General features: G+C 46.0%; 1 protein-coding gene across 1 annotated transcript in view; it reads left to right on the forward strand.

Moving 5' to 3' along the window:
- Window positions 1-19511, forward strand: part of RANBP17 (RAN binding protein 17) — a 1388837-nt gene that overhangs the window by 999322 nt on the left and 370004 nt on the right. Inside the window, exon 20 of the mRNA XM_086931437.1 lies at window positions 197-285. Coding sequence (XP_086787563.1) covers window positions 197-285 — 89 coding nt within the window. The remainder of the gene's footprint in view (window positions 1-196; window positions 286-19511) is intronic.

A 19511-nucleotide genomic window follows, 5' to 3' on the forward strand; every position in this document is an offset into this window, starting at 1 on the left:
CTCGGAGCTATTTATCATAATTAACGCGTCCACTTGCTGTGTGTGTATGTGTTCTTTGTACGTGGGTTTCAGGGAGAACTTTAAAAAGCCATGAATTCGCATTAGATATGCTTGGTGGTCATTATTGGCTGATTATTGCTCCATCTGCTCGGTGCTAACGTGAAAATCAATTACTGTGTCTCTCTCCCACTGACAGCGTATGTTGATCGGGCTGGCGCGGGACCTGCGAGGGATCGCCTTCGCGCTCAACACAAAGGCCAGCTACACCATGCTGTTCGACTGGATGTATCCTTATTACAGCGCCGCGCGCCGCCTCTGCGCGCGGGGGGAGGCCAGCCCCTCGCATTGGGTTAATAGCAGGGCGAGGAAGCGGGGCTAAATGAACCAACGCGCGCTCAGCTAAAACGTGCAGCGCGCCGCCAGCAGTGCAGTTAACCCTGAAGGCGTCTTGTGGAGGGGTACCGCAGAGAGGTCACTTTCTGTCGTGTCACACGGGTGCAAACATTCGGATTAAGTAAACAGGTTCGCATCCCTGCTGTTACCGTAGTGTGTCGGATTAATTCATATTTGTTAGTAAAAGGGGGGAAATATCGTACTGTGGAATGACTGCATCATAGGGAACATAAACCCCTTTTCATAGTCTCAGATCAAGTTTTTGGGAAGCTGCGTAATAAACGAAATTTGATCAATATGTATAAGTCGTGCTGATAGTTCTGTAGTCTCGTGATCACGTGCTTCCAATTTCTTTCACACCACCATATATCAAATCTATACAAATAGATCAGCATCACTAGCATAGTCGTCCATTTTAATTTTTGGATACCTGACCATACACACAAATCCCTCGTGAGGTTTCCACACTGCAATACTTTCTCCAGTGAGAAGGCAACGAATGAACAATTAATATAAGCAACACAGTGCACACAACACCCTGGCAGGCCTCCATCTCTTGGCATGGTACCAGCCCACGCCTCCCTCGTTTATTTCCAGACATTGAAAGACTATGTGCCTCTAGCTGTTCTTTGTCATTGACAATTTCGTTTTTTAAAAGTTTAATCTTGAACCATACACTTATAGGTATAGTATTGAAAGAATAAGCAATATGCTATAGATTGCACATTTTAGAAAGAGCCCTAGGAGCTTGAATAGAAACTTTGATTTGATACATTCAGTCCTAAAAAAAATCGACATAATTTTCTTAGCACAACTGACACAAGGTAAAAGAGGAAAACCATACTGGGTGGGTAATTTGAAAATGAAGAACATCAAGAAATTGAACTCATTTCATACAAAATGTGTAAGCCTGCCCAAAGTAGTATATTTTTGTAACTTTTTTTATAACAGAAATGCTTCATTTGTTTTATACTTCGGCATACATAAAGTTTTGGTCTTGTCAGTCTCACTTAGTCTTTTCTAAAACATCAGGCTTATTGCTAGACTGATCAATTAACCACTTTAAGTTTGTGTATGTAAGTTTGAACTCTAATCCCGCAACATCCGACACCCCGGAGGGTTACAAAGAGAGACGCAACTTACCTTCATGTGTGTGGGTGGCAGTCTGCAGATAGGCTAAGACTGGAGAGGCGCGGCCGACTGCTCGGTGGTGAATTCTAGCATGACGTCAGCAGCTTCAATAGGCTTCTTTTCTCCAGAGATGGAACTGAAATGAGTTGGACTAAGGGGTGGCAATTGGAGCAGTGCTACCTAGGAGGCGCTAAGGATTGTACTGGCAAACAGAGACTGAGGACCAAGGTACTAGGTGAGCCAGCAACACTGGTCCTAGGGTAGTTTCAGGTCCACTTGAAAATGTATGAAAAAGAAATAGACTTTACTTCTCCCAGCGGAGCGGCAAAGAGCAACATGGCCATGGTGGAGAGCAGACGGCCACCACAAATAGATCAAAAGCAGCCTGGCAATATGTGAAAATACTGACCCGATGGGGTGGTGCTTTGCGGTTACGGGGCATCTGGTGGCCAAACACTATTAGGTGGGGCAGGTAGATGGAGTGCTGAAGCACGCCCATTGATAGAGAGCAGTGTGGGGACTGCAGCTGGAGCTCCTGGCATACATCTAGCTGCTTCATAAGCAGGGTGTACTGATATGCAGCTACCAAACCCCTAAAGAAGTATAGGAACAATCAAGGGGGCGACCAATGTGTCTGAGTGTAATCTGTGGAGACTCAGTTTAACAGGCGGGGGTCCTCTGTGACCCTAGTGTGGAGTCCACGGGTGGAAACATGTGACATGCCCTATCAGCAAGATGTATATATATCTCAGGGGAAACCCAATAAACCATAAGGCATCTGGGACGTTACAATGAAATAAGTACAATGATGCCTCTGGTATTTCTTTTAAGGAACCTTCTAGTTGGAGGACAGATACTACAAATTGTCTGTCCAAGAGTATTAATTTACACACAGAAAGAATCCAATATTCTTTGTTCATCTACTCGCTATCAAAAAACATTATACCAGCAAGATGGGCAAGCCTAAGCATCAGAGACAACATGCTGATCAGGGCTCCCTAGCTTCTTTTATAACAACTGAGGAGGGGAACAAATACAAGCGGGAGGGCCTTGCGACTGATGGTAATAATAAACCTGATAATGTGGACAAGCTATACACTATTCTTAGCATTATTAAAAACATAACAGAATCCCTGGAGTTCAAAATAGACACTGTGGGCAAAGATCTGCAGCTCCTGAGTGCGGATCACAGGAAAATGGTTGAGAAAAAAAAGAACTCCGATCACAAGCACCAAACTTAACTGAGATGAAGAAGGCTGTTCCAGGTGAAGCAATGTACAAGTATTCGGAACTCTCCTAGGAAGTGGAAGGGCCCGTGTTTGAACGGTTCTTGTTGAAGGGATTAAGCAGTATGGTATTCTGAACACCCCTCAAAGTTCTTTACACTTGAACACGCTCATAAAGCCCTGGACTTCCCGCCAAGATCGGGAAACTGATTGATTGTTTCCAACCTCATTATCTACTGGTACCTGATACTTCAGCGGACTGGACTATCCTCTGGCTATAGCGATTTTGGACTACACAATCCCAGTGAATGAAAATGCAACTCTTTTCAGGAAGTCAGGAGAAGGCTCTTAACACTGACGCTTAAATATTTGGTATCATTTATTCCCAAATTAAAGGTTATAGATGGAGAAAGGTCTCGGTGTTTTGCTGACACAAAAAAGGACTGGATGAAGGAATGGGGAATATTCTAGGCCATGATCATAAAGCATGAACCCTGATGACGATGAAATAAGAGGTCAGAACAGATCTTGAGCACTCAGGAGATCACCTTAAAGCTAGGACATGGAAAGCTGAGTGGCAGCGTAAGAAGCAGCCGTAGCTGGATGTTTGGACAGCCACATAGAAGTTTTGGGTGTGCTCCAAGCTGTCGCCTTCAAATACCAGAGATGAAGCTGCAAGGTCACATTTGGTGAATGGAAAATCCTCAATGTCACTCCCATGACAGCTGACGAACTCGGATGAAAGTTGATACTAGGTAGGCAGTTTGATCCAGCGCAGAGCCAAACGTATTAAGCTGGAGTGAAAGACCGTATAATGTCCTCCAGACTTGATATGTGAAAATGTCTTGGCTATTATAACTGGGCATTATAGGGATGGTTTGTCTTTTGGCAGGAGCCTGGGTTTTGGATCCACCTCCAGTTACATACCAACTTCGTGTTTAAGAAGTGGGGCAAATGTTTTCAAGGTTTTGTAAGTTAACTGACAGGATGCTGTGTCTCCTGCAATGAGAAATGCAAAAGATGGTGATCAGGCTTGTTCACTAATGAAGGAAAGGTGAAGACTTGTTGAGTGATTTGGATCACACAAACTATACTAACAGTAGCCCTGGACTGCACCGTAATAACTGACGGTCATTTGCATCGAGACGTGTGACATGGATACAATAAATCAGAGGTTGGACTATGGACCTCCAGAACCAACCACTGGCCTGAATAAGAGCATCGGTACACACCAAAGGTATCAAAGCTGTTGCCTCTAGCACACTAGCTCTTTATATGCTGTTGATGTCCTCTTATATGTTTGGGTATTTAGAGTCTGATTTGGGGGCAGTAGTGGTAACCATTGATTACTTCAGATTGATCTCAGGATTATTGGTTTACTGATATAAATCTTTCTTGATCCCAATGGTGGGAGCAAATTAACATATTATACTGTATTGCAGAATTTATACACTAAATAACAACTTTAATACCCACAAAAGCACTTTTAGATTTTATGTGAATCGATTAAATTGGCATAGGTCCAACGTAATTTTAGGAATACCAGATCCATGCCAGTTTTTGAAAAATAAATAAGCATGCAAATAATCTTGATTTACACTACTGTATGTTAATGTATCTCATAACCCAATCCTATACATTCTGCATGGACTCAAGTCTTCCCTAATTTTCAGAGGACCCCAATGAATTACACAATTCTACTCCTCTTAAATTGAGTGTCGCAATGTAATATTTCAGTGATATAATGAATTTATGTACAAGTACTCCTAAGAATATACAATTTCCATTCTTGAATTTTTTTTGTTTCCTAAAATACTGAAATTATAAAAAAAAAGAAAACTAACCAAACTATATGATGAATTGTAAAGTATCATATTATTCAGTCGATTACATCGCAAAACATATTGTAAAGCCATACTTTTAAAGCACTTATGTAAGACTAACAAAACTTAAATATAAAAATAATGATTGGATGAAGCTGGAAGATGCAAATTACATTTTTGAATACTCACAAATTCAATGTAAACTTGAAATCTTGACAACGTGAGATACGGTAAACTAAGGACAACATCGCCCGATCACGACTGTTAGCAGAAGTTAAACATTAGAGGGCTGGATAAGGAAAAGATCTCAATGAATTTACATTACGAATTTTGAAGTTATTTATATTATTATTTTTATTATTGTTATTTGCTGCTAAAGTTATGAAACCTTGTACTACTATGATGATGTTGGATTTCGTCATCAGAAGGAATGTGCCTAACTATTACCCAGTCCAATGATACTGAATGTACTCGCTCAGCTGTTAAGCGTTATCTGCAGGTAACATAGAGCTCTTTGCATTAGCTGCGGTTATACATTGCATTTTCATATAAATGTTATCTGCATATAAATACCAACACAGAACAAGCTACTTGCTATAGAGTACATGCAAATATGACTTTGTGCTCTGCTGATTTAACTTTCTAAATGTGTCACTGCCCATCGACAATGTACAAGCTATGATTATAAAGTGACAATTATTGCAATTGTCATTTTGCAAATCTGGCCGGGCTTCCTATGTTCTGATTGTATAAAATACTAATACTATACTAATGTGACCTCTGCAAAACAAATTTATGTCTGTCTTTTTTTTAAAAAGTTTTATATAGCGCGAACTAGACCTTTGTTGATTGCTGTTCAGCTCCCTCTGCTGAGGACTATCGAGCAAGAGCCACACCCAAGGCTGCCCCCCTGGCATACACTCAAGCACCTGTGCAGAGACCGCTCCTTCAGTGTACCGTGTGACCTACCCGCTGTTTCTGCCAAAGCGTGCAAACATCAACCCTGAACCAATATTTTGACCTCATTGGTTATAACGTAGTGGCAAAGCCAGCTGACTGGTGGTACCAATGGCCGAAAAATCTTTGGGAATCATAGTTCTTATGTGACTCCTCCTAAACATGTTAACTGTTTATATTTATTTTATTTTTCTTGGTAGGTGCACTAACACAAGTCTTCTTGGCTCTGAAGGGTTACATAATCTGCCTAGAGTAACAGGAGAACGGTGTTAAGATTAAGGATTAAAAGCCAGGTTTTAGGAGCTTTTCTGTACTCGAGTAGATTGCATTCTGCTTGGATGGTAGATGAGAGGGATTTCCACAGTCTTGCTGCCATGATGGAAAGGGACCTACCTCCATAAGTATCCATTCCTTCTCGGGGCACAGTTAACAGGAACAGATTGTCTATGCTTAAGGATCTGTTTGGTTGAAAAAGCGACGTTAGACATGAAAAAATAAGGGATTTGAAGGAAACTCTGCAATGAATAGGCAGCCAGTGAAAAGATCTCAGAATGAGCGACATCCTATTACGTTTTTAAATGCCCGGTATTAAACAGGTGGCAGCGTTTAAAAAAAGTTGAAGCCAATGGTACCGTTTTTCAGGAGCAGCCAAATAAATGGCTCTGGCATTCCCCAGCCTGGACTGGAGCAGGGCGTTTACTAGTAGTTTAGGTCAGCTGCTGCCACTTTAGAGTAGAGTTTTCCTAAGGATCCTGAGTTGGCCGAAGCGTACACTTGGACCCCTTTTCCATTGTGTTAAGCGATAGGTTGGTATCAAGGTTCATGGCCTGGTTGGATGGACCCTTGGTTTGGGAGGGCAGAAGTCGCACAGATTCAGGCCAGCAGGTCATGACCCAGGAGAAAGCCTTAGAAGTGAGTAACACTTTGGTTCTAGTTGGATTTAATGTAAGAATATTTGCAGACAGCCACCAGTGTGATAAAGTGAGGCAGTTTTCAGTGTTTTTGGGCATGGATTGGAAGGCGGTAATGATGGGATTTGAATGCCAGGAAACAGAAATGACTTAATCCATTTGATTACATTTCTGCTAAACACCATTATTTTTTAATAACCACATTTTAATTACATTTAGTAAAACACAGCATCATACACATATAAGTACAATCAATGAACATCATCTCAAGGGATTCAGCATTTGAGCACCTTCAGTCTTTCAACCACACTGTAGCTTCACAAAGGCAGTCTATGATTGGTGCATCCCCCACCCATCTTTTCTCATGTTTCCCAGGGCAAAAACGGGCTTCGTAAATTGGTTGTTCTTGACATGCATACCAATCAACTCCCTTCCACCACACCTCAAGAGAGGGGACTTCCAGTCACCTACAGCAGCGAGCAGTGTCTCATTTGGCCAGCAAGAATGCCACTCAATAAATATTGTTTCCGCACTGGATTCACCAGTCCCCTCCAATAACCCTAGCAATGCCTCCCAGGGACCCAACTTAGTGTGGTGACCTAGAACATCAAAAATCTCTTAGTGGACTCCACACCAAAAAGATGTCACATGCCACATGACAGAAATCAGAATTTAGTTTCTTCTAGGATTTAATGGTCTGTCGTATTGAATGCCGCTGAAATGTTTAAAAGCACCAGCGCACCAATACCACTATCTTTCAGTGAGCCTCATTGTTCATCATATATGGATGCATTGAAAAACAGGTATCATCCTCCAATTCCTGTTTTTCAGTTATAGCCCAACTTGTAATTTATCACACTTAATCAGCATCTACGGTGGTAGTCGAGGCTAGTACGACAGTGAAGCAAGAGGATAACCCTGCAAATGGGGCCTGGAGACGGTAGTTGTGGGGATTCTTTTATATATCCATTTCCTCCTCTATCGCGAGTAACATTACTGGAAGGGGATTTTATACGTTTAGTGTAAGTAAGGCTTTGGCATGCCATGTTTTCTCTTATTGTGGCCTTTAAAACCATTAGCTTTTACCCTTAGTGCACAGAGGCCTGCTTACAAACCATCATAAGCAATCATGCCATGTGGGTTCGTGGTCGGTGATGTTTTGCTTTGCGAGCTGCTTGACAATCCCACCAGTAAACATTCTAGAGTGGTTTGTGGGCAGACACTTTCAGTTTGAAGTGTGCATGCAAACATTGGAATGTTGAGAGCTCCATTGAAGACAATGAAGTGGCTCAAGGCTAAAAGTGGCTGGTATGAGCCTTCTGCTCCAACATTCCAATGTTTGTCTTTCTTTTGCTAATTTTTTTAAATTTAGAACACTGTGCTCTCAGTAGATGGAATGTTCTAATAGACTTATATCCCTTCTGCCGTGGGTTATACCAATTATTAAAGGCCCTCTCCCTTGTTACATGCCCTCGCCTGCGGATCAGGCTTATAGCTCGATTTCAGGGCCATTAACAAACCGTAGAGCCCTTGCAGTGGGTTATATTTAGGATTGAAATTAAATAAAATATATCAACTTTATTTTGGAAATATGAGGGTAGGGACGGTGCACCAGAGATGAAGTCAAAGGAAACTGTGTATGTATTCAAAATATCCTTTATTCCATAAGTTAATTTCTTAAAATTTGCACCACAGCCAACGCGTTTCGTTCATTTTAACTTCTTCAGGGCTCGATCCAAAGGCCGGTCATGACCGGCTTTTGGATCGTGTCCGCGTTATACAGGACGGTGGGTTATTATTTTGGCACACACCATTGCTATCTACATACTGGGGCAACTGCTACCCCTATGATTATACCTCTGGAGGATAACAGATCACCATTTCGGCACAGATATATATATATATATATATATATATATATATATATCGTTCCACAATTCCAGTGATCTACCAGAAAAAACGGCCAGCACTCAGGTGAGATGTTATTCTTTCTTTATTTTGCTTCCGAACCCCTTACACCCCCGACAGACGCGTTTCGCTCAAGGCTTCGTCAGTGTCGTTTGTGAACAGACATGTTCGCCATTTTAAACAGTCCGCCTCTGCTGTTACTAGACATAAAAGATGGTACATGGTTGATCTATATGGCGGCCATTACTGAGTGTGCATTTACTCATTTCTCTCTTCCTGTTCCAAAATGGCGACAAATAAAGTGCACTGTGCAAATAAAAAAGTGTGTTCGACATTTGACTGTAATCTTTGTTAAGACTACCATATATACATTATTCACATAGAAAGCTTGATACCATTGAATTATATTATTTACATTTTTGTGTAAAATATTTGCAGTGGTTATGTGGGGGTGTATCCCCAATCTCATTATCCTCATGAGTGGGTGCAAAGCCGATATTTACAAAATAAATGTCATTTGTCGCTTTTGTCCCATATTTACCAGTATTTCGTTATTTCTAGGTTCAACATTACTTATTTTACTCTGGTATAATGACTCTTGTATGGGTATTAAATGCTGATGGACAGAGCTAAGTGTTCCATTGTGCGGCCCTGTATGGGCTATCGGTTTACCACACTCAAAAAAAAAAAAATATATATATATATATATATATACTGAGCAAAACCTCCAAATCTAAACGGAGATGGGGAAATGGATATTTATACTCAACAATTGTCTGCATATATGCTGGGATTCACTGTATGATCTAATCCACGTGTTAATACAGAGCCCTGACGAAGTTCAAATGAACGAAACGCGTTGGCTGTGGTGCAAATTAAAAAAAATAAACTTATGGAATAAAGGATATTTTAAATACATTCACAGTTTCCTTTGACCTAATCTCTGATGCACCGTCCCTACCCTCACGTTTTGTCTGATTCTCAGTGGAGCGAAAGTGCGGCAAGCTCCGGACGGGTGTGCACGTAAAAAGGACTTTATTTACTTTGAAACTGAAGTGCTGGACCTTGGTCCGCCGCATTGGTCTTGTGGAACAATTTTATTTTGGAAATATAAATGCATGCCCTCTTTCTGGTCCTCTAGCCCTTACATTGGTGGACGGAATAATCTAGTCTCCAGCTGTTCCTGTACAGTAGGAAAGGTGTGTAGAATATATGCGTTCTCCTGTAGGTGGCAGAGTGTAGCAAAGCTGAATATATGCTGCAATTCAGATCTGAAAGCTATTTCCAAGAGGGATGATGTTATTGGGGTCAGGGGCCACGGGTAATGTGTCATTTATACCGAAAGCTGTGTTAGATTGGCAAGTGAAATAGTGCAGCACTGTTCCCATATCAGGCCTGCTTATACTAATTGGGTTTGTGTAGCAAAGCAGGTTCCTTGGAAAAGGGCCACAGGCTTTTCATAATTGTATTGACAAGAAAATGAATATGATAAATGGTGTTCATTCAGTTGAGATAAGATTTATAGTTCTCCTCTGGGCAAGGGATAAAGAGTGAATATTTACAATAAGGGTAGAATGCGTTTAACATGTTATCACTTTATAGTACAGAAAGCTTTATTAAAACCTTTCTAAATATTTGCCGACAGTTTTGGATGTTAAGAAACACACATTTCTGATATATTTAATAATAAGCATGTGGGAAGATAAGGCAATGAAAATGATTTTTTGGGTGGCATTTTATATCGCCAATACCGATAATAGTTCTGGAAAGTTCTCTTACCTGCTTATATTCGTGTAAATGCCTTTATTTTAAGAATTCCAGACAATTGTGACGTGGCCGATCGAGCACCCTTAAAAATACGACTAGTTTAGAAATACCGATATTAATTTAGAAAATCGCTGCGAATTGCACTTGCGTTGCTGTACGCTCGCAAAATAATTTATAAACATTTATGTAAAGTTGTCATGTATATCTCAGAACTGACAAGTGATCTAAATAGAAGATTGCAGCAAAAATACCTCACCCTTTCTCTCCTGCCTGAAGCGGGTTGTGAGCTCTTAGAGGAGTTATACACAGTGATTTCTGGAACTTCACTCACAATACATTTTTACAGGTAACTAACCAGAGCTGACGTGTTTTGACAGTTTACGATTGCCAAAAATCTTCTGATCGGGTATAAACGGTAGTTTATATTTGCATACTTTGGAAGACTATGCCGTACATATTAAATATGAACCTTTTAAGAATTACTTTATAGTCACACGGAGAACCTAGTGACTCAGATTTTGAGTACTTAATGAAAATTGTACATCTTAAACCTTATATTGTGTTTGAAAATAATCTGCGTACGAGAGCACTTATAGGCATTGTGAAGCACCTGTGTTTGTAATTGTGCGTCCTTGTAAACCAGTGCATTCCTTTTTACCGTCTGTGCATTTACAAAGTATGCACTAAAACATGGGCTCCTGTGCTTGCGTTGTTTGGTTCGGTCTGAAGTTGTCGAATGTCTAGAGGCCACCTTTCATGTAGTATGAACCTTTTATATCCAGTAACCAGCGTATAACTTTTTGGACCTCATAAAACGCACAAAAAGTTTGTTGTGTCTGCATACTAGGGATGGGCGGAATTTGCGTAGTCGCTCTACGCAAAGCTCCGCAAAAATTCTCCGCAAACACGCGAAACTGGAATTGCTTGTTCCGCCCTTTCGCAATGCTTTTTTCCTGTTTGTGAACACTGTTTGCATGCTCGGTGAGAAATATCTTGCAAACACATATTTTGAAAGCGCAAACAAGAAAAAATTCAGCGAAGACGCAGATCGCTGAATTTTTGGCAATTCCACGTTCTCTGCGAAACGCAAAATTACCCACGTTCCGCGAGCGGAACGGAATTTACCACCCAAGCCTACTGTTGACCACAAGGAACTTGTACTCTATGTTTTCAAGAAGGCTACAACAATTTGCATGCCTTATGAGAGTCCTGTGACTCCATGGGACACGTGGTCCTTCTTGACTTTAATCCGGTGTTCACAGTAGCATTTCCCTCTGAGACGCGAGGCTTCTGTGCAGATGGCACCCATACTCTGCCACCTCTGCAACCTCATTTTCTGCTGAAGACATTTAAATACATTAACTTTGGAGTAGCGCATTGTGAATACCAGAGCATAGAGGTAAGCGTATCACATACTGATAATGGCACCTGAAGGATACCGTAACTCCTTGATCTGATAGAGACATCTAGCCGCAGATTCCTTAACTTAGAATATCCCCAGGCGTCACACTGGATCCGGAAAACTTTCTGCAGTAGCACCTCTGTGCACTGGGGGCAGGCCACACTGCTCCGCCCTGACGTCGTCCACAGATGTGACGTCAGCAGAGCCATATATGCCCCTTCCGGCACGCTGACGTCAGTTTTCTTCTCTTCCGCGTCCCAACGTGGATCCTGGAAAACTAGCAGTTCCTTGGCCTGTTTTTCGGGCCTTCTCGACGCCTTCGGCGCCATGGAACAGTGTGCAATGCCTTTGGGCTTTAAAGCGGATGGGACCTGTGCGTGCCAAATGTCTGTCACAGATCCGCACGCCATATGTATGTGGTGCCTGGGAGTGCACCACAACTCCGAAGAGTGCGACGACTGTCAACGAATGAATCCCAAGTCCTTAAGGGAGCGTCTTATGAAATTGATGGCTGCACGGCTGTCCGGCCCTGCACCTTCTCGCCGTCGTTCTCCCTCCCGGGATCGGGCCCGCTCCCGAGGTCATTCCTGCGGACGTCGTTCGGAGACGGGTAAGCACAAACGTAATTGCGGAGGTCGTCCTCCCGCAAACGTGATGCTTGGACTCGTTCCTCTCGATCTTTGCCAGGCACAGGCGCCCAGCACTCATCTCCATACACCCCCTTCCCGGGAGTTGGCGCGATGCAGGCCCAAATGGAGGCTAATTCAAAGGTCCTCCACTCTTTCTTTGGGTCACCCCCTCTCCCTGGTGCGCCTTCGGGTCCCACAGAGGAGGAAGGCACTCATGAAGGGTCTTCGCTGGCGGATTCGTCCTCGGCACCGGCTGCCTGCACCGACTCCGGTTCTGGAGTCGATACAACATCGACGGGACGCGGCCCGGAGGGCCCTCCCAGTCGTCCGTCCAGTCACTGCATAGCCCTGCGCGGCTTTCTGCACTGGCGTCGGATGTGGCACCGGGTTCAACATCCTGTCGACATCTTTCATCCTCGCATATAGGGGTTGGATCGCCGTTGGACGGCACCCAGGCCGAGTCCCCTCTGGAGGTCGTCGACGTCATCTCGGCATCGGACGACACTGATGCCGGCGCTTATGCCTCCTCTCTTGTAGGAGATTGACGTTCCTCCGGACTCCCCGTGCCCGAGGTCGTTTCGGTGACCCTTGGTGCAGGTGCCTAGCGTCCAGTGGCCTTTGGATTAACCTCCGGCTCCTCCACTTTTGCTCTATTATGGACGGGTTAGTCTCCAACCGTCTCTTACCGACGGTTTATTGTTGCCCCCCAGAATTGCGCCTGAGGGTAGTGCTGTCTGTGCAAGAATGATTAACAAAAGTGAGGGTGGTGCAGCTTTCGCAAGGGCTATTCACAGGGCGGCAGATATTCTTCGATTCCAGCCCCCTGTGGTTTCCTTGCCTTCTGATCCTTTACTGGATCTCCTCCACATGGAGCCTGTTGAGGTGGAGCCTTTGCTGCCCCTTGGGGTCTTTGTTTGACATCCTCCTTGGTACCTGGGTGAGGCCCTTATTCGGTGACCCTGTTGGTCAGGCCATTGCTCGCCGGCCTCCTCTGCCCCAGATGATCCTCTCTGCCTGTCCCTTCGCCCTAGAGCTCAGGGTCTGGTTGTTCAGGCGGCTTTTGACTTGTAGCCTTCCTCCACTTTACCATTGTTACCTCCCACTAGGGAATCTAGGTGGTTGGAGACATGTGGTCGCCAGATTTCTGCCTCTGGCAGTGCAGGCATCCATGCATTAAACACGGCTTGCGTGTTTGCACCTGCTTCCTTTGCCCTTTGGGACTTAGTTGAGCTCATTCTTCCTTCTATCCCAGAAGGGGCCCGGGCAGAATCGCCTTCTTCTCGATGGCAGGGGAATTGCGCAATTTTCCCTTCGATCATCCCTTGATGCAACTGACTCTGTGGGTAGGGCACTTGTCCGGTCGGTTGACAGTCGTCGCACTCTTCGGAGTTGTGGTGCACTCCCAGGCACCACATACATATGGCGTGCGGATCTGTGACAGACATTTGGCACGCACAGGTCCCATCCGCTTTAAAGCCCAAAGGCATTGCACACTGTTCCATGACGCCGAAGGCGTCGAGAAGGCCCGAAAAACAGGCCAAGGAACTGCTAGTTTTCCAGGATCCACGTTGGGACGCGGAAGAGAAGAAAACTGACGTCAGCGTGCCGGAAGGGGCATATATGGCTCTGCTGACGTCACATCTGTGGACGACGTCAGGGCGGAGCAGTGTGGCCTGCCCCCAGTGCACAGAGGTGCTACTGCAGAAAGTTTTCCGGATCCAGTGTGACGCCTGGGGATATTCTAAGTTAAGGAATCTGCGGCTAGATGTCTCTATCAGATCAAGGAGTTACGGTATCCTTCAGGTGCCATTATCAGTATGTGATACGCTTACCTCTATGCTCTGGTATTCACAATGCGCTACTCCAAAGTTAATGTATTTAAATGTCTTCAGCAGAAAATGAGGTTGCAGAGGTGGCAGAGTATGGGTGCCAACTGCACAGAAGCCTCGCGTCTCAGAGGGAAATGCTACTGTGAACACCGGATTAAAGTCAAGAAGGACCACGTGCGGGAGGACGACCACCGCAATTACGTTTGTGCTTACCCGTCTCCGAACGACGTCCGCAGGAATGACCTCGGCGACAGTCTTATCCCGGACAATGTTCGGGATGCTCTTCGGGATCTGCCATTCAATGGCGTAGACCTTTTGTACAACCACGCTGGATCAGGGGTCTCCCGCCTCATGCCTGGTGTACCGTGACTTTATGACCTTGTGGCCTGACTTTCTGCCTTATAGTATCTTTTTCTCCTGCATAGGCAATGTTGTCTTGTTTGTTTGTTAAAAAAAAAAATTCCTAGGTTCTTTAAGTAGTACCCAGATGATGTAGGCAGTTGTTCTGCCGTCTCTGAATTTGTTCAGTACAGCCGGACGGCTGGTTCTGTCTTCCTTTCAGTCTTCTGACTGTGACCTTATCCCAAGAGGACCTCCCTCACAGGGGCTAAGATTTATCCTATGTGGGGTATTTGCTGTCTATTATGTAGCTGCCTTCCCACAAGGGGTGCTTGGTATGCTCCCATGGAGTCTTCCCCAGAGGTTTTTCTGTGGATCAGTCTATCCTTTTTTTCTGCTGTTATGCGTTTCAAATGTTAGCATCGCTCTATTTCACTTTTACTTACAGTTGACTACGGTTGTCTGTAGTACTTCGTAGTAACAGTAGGGGTTCCCTGCCATGAGGGTCTGTCTCGTCTGCCTTTTCCAGGGCCCTTTTCAGCTTCACAGTGTTCCTCTTTGTTCATGTTGGCTGCTTTTCTTTTCACCAGCCAATGTCCCTTGGGACCCCTTGTTCTGTACTGTTGTGGTGATGCCCTGCCAGTGTATTGTGCAAGGGCACTGATGCTGCGCGGCACAACTCTTCAGTATTTGTGCGTAGTGTGGAGGCATCCTGGTATGTTCGCTATCTTCGGGTGCCTGCGTTCTTTCTTCCGCTTGCGGTGCCTTGATCTACCCTCCACTTTCCGGGATGGGTAGTGTTTTCTCGTTCTTCAGCCCTGTCTGTGTTTCTCTATAGGCGGTGGCGTTTTTGCCACATGTGCCTAAAATGTACACTGATTGTGGCCTCATTTTCTGGGCACTTCCCAAACAGGAGTATTTTCCTATTTCCCTGCTGGCTTCCGCGCAGGTGTTTTCCAAACTTCTGCTTTGGGTTCCTGCTGTACCGCTCTCAAGGGGAGTGTTCTCTTCAGGATACTTGCTTTCTTGGATGGTCTTGTCTGTACATCCTTACGCCATTATGTTGGTCCTGGCTGTTTCCACTTTCGTGTCCTGGTCCATCTCCTCTGTCTAGCGGGGGGCCGTGGCTCCTCCCGGATGGGGGCTGATGTCGCTTACGGATCTGGACATTGTCCTGTCCAACTGGCTTCAATATGACTGTTGGTACTTTTGGCGTACCCTTGTCTTGTTTTATGCAACACCCTTTTTAGATGTGTATCTTTCTTCATTTATATCTCCTCTGTGCTCTTCCCACAACAGTCGCGCAGGCGACATTCCTTGCTGCAGTGTACGTGGTTCACACCCAGGTCTGCTCATGGTGCGAGCTCTTGTGTGTGTGTCCAGCTTCCTGGAGGCCCATTTTTGCGGGTGCATACCTGGTGAGGCGTACATCACATCTAGGCTGCTCACATTACCCAACAGAGGGAATTCCATATCCTTGGTGTGGTCCTAGCATCCACACTGTATGCTTATATGTTTTGTACACTCTTCTATACGACTCCTATTGGTCAAGGACTATATGTATGGCATGTATCTTGCTTTTAAAAACGAATCCTCGCCGTAAGAAAGCTAAGGCGACCCTGTGTCAAAAATGGTAAAGTAAGCGGTTTCCTCAATGATGCATAATAATTACAGAATAACCAAGTGCAGTGTGCATTGCTTAGAGTGGCCGGCACATGGACACGGAGGTAGATAGACAAAGTAGGTGCTCTACGTTGGGCAGGCCACTAAGAAATGGGCAATATTCAACCTTAACCTCACCAGCAGGAATCTATGGTACAAGTTGGTGACCCGGGTTAGGTACGGCTCAATAACATTACATGTACAAATTTCGGCATATGCCTGGACCGTGGGCTTATTGGCTTCTGATCGAAGTCTCTTTTCATTACGTGTAGCCTAAACCTGCTTTTCATTGTATTCTGGAAGCTAGCCTTATATGTCCAGTGGTCTTTGAAAGATCTCTCAGGTCCAAGCTCATGCAGGTTTTGTGAATATACCTAATCAAGGGTATTTTCAAACAGTGATCCATTTTAGGAATTTAGTGAGAACCGCCCAGGTGAGAGAGGTTTCAGTCTTTGGCCAATTTTGCGACTGCTAGTTACCGCTTGATGACATCTCCAACCATTTATGATCACTATGACCCCAGACATCTGCCCCGTAGCTGGCGTTTCTGTAGCACTTAGCTTTGTATATGGTGGCAAGTTCTTTAACAGGATTGTTTCCTATTCTGGTGGCAAAACTAAAGATCGCCTTTGGTTTTATCAAGAAGCGGTAGCCCCGTCCTTGTTTTGGACCCCAAGTCAGTTTTTTTCATCAAATTGTATCCCAAGATAAGGGAACGTTGGGCATTGCTGACTCTATTGTTGTTAACCCTGAAGGCAGTTTTCCTTCCTGCTGGATTGTGAGACCGCATCCCGACCAACCCGACCAGTACTCCACCCTTCCCCGAACTCACCTCCTTCGCCCCCCCCGGGACTGTATCCCCGGCCTCATACTACCACCGTAAGGACTCGACCTGAGACGCCAGCGAAACGCCAGAGAATCAACCGCTTCTTTTCCCCACAGGGACCAACCAGAACATCGGGCCGGACAGCCTTAAATATCGCGGACTCCGGAAGCCCCGCCCCTATGGCAGCGACAGCACCCGATAAAAAGGAGAGCCCGGAAGTGCAAGTTGTCGGAGATTTGTGGCAGGAACCTCGGACTGGTGGATGCGACGGTGAAGACGGAGGAGACGGAGAGCAGACGGCTGAAGCAGACGTGTGGACCGAAGAGTGGTGGAGTCCACAGGAGGTGGCTGTAGAGCGGCCGTAACTCAACGGGAGAGTTACGGCGGACCACGTGAGTGCCTTTAACCTCACTAATTCAACTCACTAGGAGTTCCCTGTATATAGTCCCTGTAAATCTCCCCTTCTCTTTAGAATCACGTCCCCCTGCACTGTATTATACTTGTATAGCACGGCACTCTTCGAACCGCCCCCCCCCCCTCTTCACGTCCTGACCAAGCACCCTTTTCTTCCCCCTACCCCTTGTTCCTTCCTCCCGGTCCCTTCCTTACCTCACTGCCTCGTTTTCTGGTCCTTCCCCACACACCCGGGTGACGGTGACTGCAGCAGAGATCCTACGACTAGGATAGGACTAACGGTCCCTTTTGTTTCTCTTTTTGCTCCCTGCCCTCCGTGGATCCTCCCCATCGCTGGAGCCGCCGTTGGACCCGCCGAAGACCGCAAGCGGCAGCGCCGACCCGGAGTGGACCAAGACCCGGACTTCCTCTTTTGTTCTCCTTGTGTTCTACCCTGTGACTTTGAAATAAACCCCTACTATAGCACACTATATACGGCCTCCTCGCTTGCTTTTCCGGCCCGCTGTACACCCACCTTCACATTTGGTGTCAGAAGTGGGATCTGCCGGAAGCATGGAGGCCGTTATGAAGAAGATGGCGGATTCCCAGGAGCAGTTTGCCAAGTTGATGGAGCAGTTCCTCAAGACGGCCGAGGACGATAGGGGCCAACTCCATGACGTCTTGAAGGGTCAAGGGACCGCCCACGGAGAGAGTATGGAGAAGCTAACAACGGCCCTGGGTCAGCAGAGACCCCTAGCCTCCCTTCCTTCGGTGGTGCTGCAGAAGTACGTCCCGGGGGAAGACCCGGACTACTTCTTTACTAACTTTGAACGACTTGCCCAAGCAGCCAACTGGCCAGAGGACCGCTGGGGGCAATACTTAGGACCCCTTCTCACTGGCGATCTACAAGCCGCATACCAGCAGGCCAACATACAGGGCACCACCCCGTATGCCGATATCAAAAGGTGCGTGTTGGAAAGGCTTGGGATCGACGACGACACGTATAGACTAAAACTACGCCAAGCCAAAGAGAGGCCGCAAGAGAATCCCCGGGCCCTCTCGTTCCGAATCAAGGATCTTGCAAACCGGTGGCTCAGGCCAGAAAACTCAACAAAAGACCAGATACTTGAGAAAATCTATTTGGAACAGTTCCTGAACTCTTTACATCCTGCCACACAGCGCTGGGTGAGACAACACTCCAGACTCACCCTAGAAACAGCCATTGAGATAGCCTCCGCCTTCAGCCGGGCCCAGGAACTCCAGCGGGGCAAGGAGGAACATCCGCAGCGAGCCTCGAATGCTGGTACATCGCGCCCTCTCCGACCCCTTCTACCCCGAAGACCGGAACCCACACCCCTGTTTTCCTCCCCGGTTGTGTTCCGCCCCCCTAACCCAGGACCCCAGTGTTATGCCTGTGGTGGCTACGGTCACATTGCCCGGATGTGCCCGCAAAAGGAAGAGCCTATGGAGGTCGGACTTGTAAGGAACTATCTATGCAACCCTCCGGGCACCACACCCCCAGCCTTTCATTATCCGGTCTCCATCAACGGCCAACGAGTCATGGCCCTTGCCGATAGTGGCTGCCGACAAAGCGTCCTGAGACCTCAAGATCTGGCACATCCAGTCAATCCTACCGGGATGGTTGCCATTCAGTGCGTCCATGGGGACACCAAACAATACCCCACTACTCGGGTGTGTGTCCAACACCAGCATGACCCCGGCTCCTCCCTCACCATTGGTCTGGTTCCCGCTCTCCCCGAACAAGCCATTCTGGGGAGTGACTATCCGGGGCTGCCTACGCTTCTTCAGGACACCTCGAACTCCTTGTCTCAGTGGTGGAAGGACGCTCCTTATTCAGGCCAAAACCACCCCGCAACGATTCCGAAAACCCCGAAAACCAGAAGCCAGAAGAGACAAGAAAGGAAAGAATACGTCAAAGCGTATCCCGTGCTTACTGATGACCATCCGTGGCAGACGAATAGGGAATTCCGAGCGGCCCAACAAGAAGATCCCCTTCTGCAGGAAGCGTGGGGAAGGGCGCTCGAACACGAAGACCCTTTGCAAGTAGGTCCCTATTTCTTTAAGAAAAACGGGTTGCTGTACAGAAAAGGTGGGCCCCAGCAGAACGCCCAGTTGCTTATCCCGGCTCCCTTCCAGGACAAAGTCCTCTTTCTTGCCCACAGCCACCTTCTGGGGGGTCACTTTGGCGACGAAAAGACCAGTCAAACCATTTTAGAGAAATTCTTTTGGCCCGGGGTGTACCAGAAAATCAAAAACTATTGTCGGGAATGCATTGTATGCCAGAAAAACAGCCG

Source organism: Lissotriton vulgaris, chromosome 7 (assembly GCF_964263255.1).
Source record: "Lissotriton vulgaris chromosome 7, aLisVul1.2, whole genome shotgun sequence".
In the NCBI taxonomy this organism is placed as follows: domain Eukaryota; kingdom Metazoa; phylum Chordata; class Amphibia; order Caudata; family Salamandridae; genus Lissotriton; species Lissotriton vulgaris.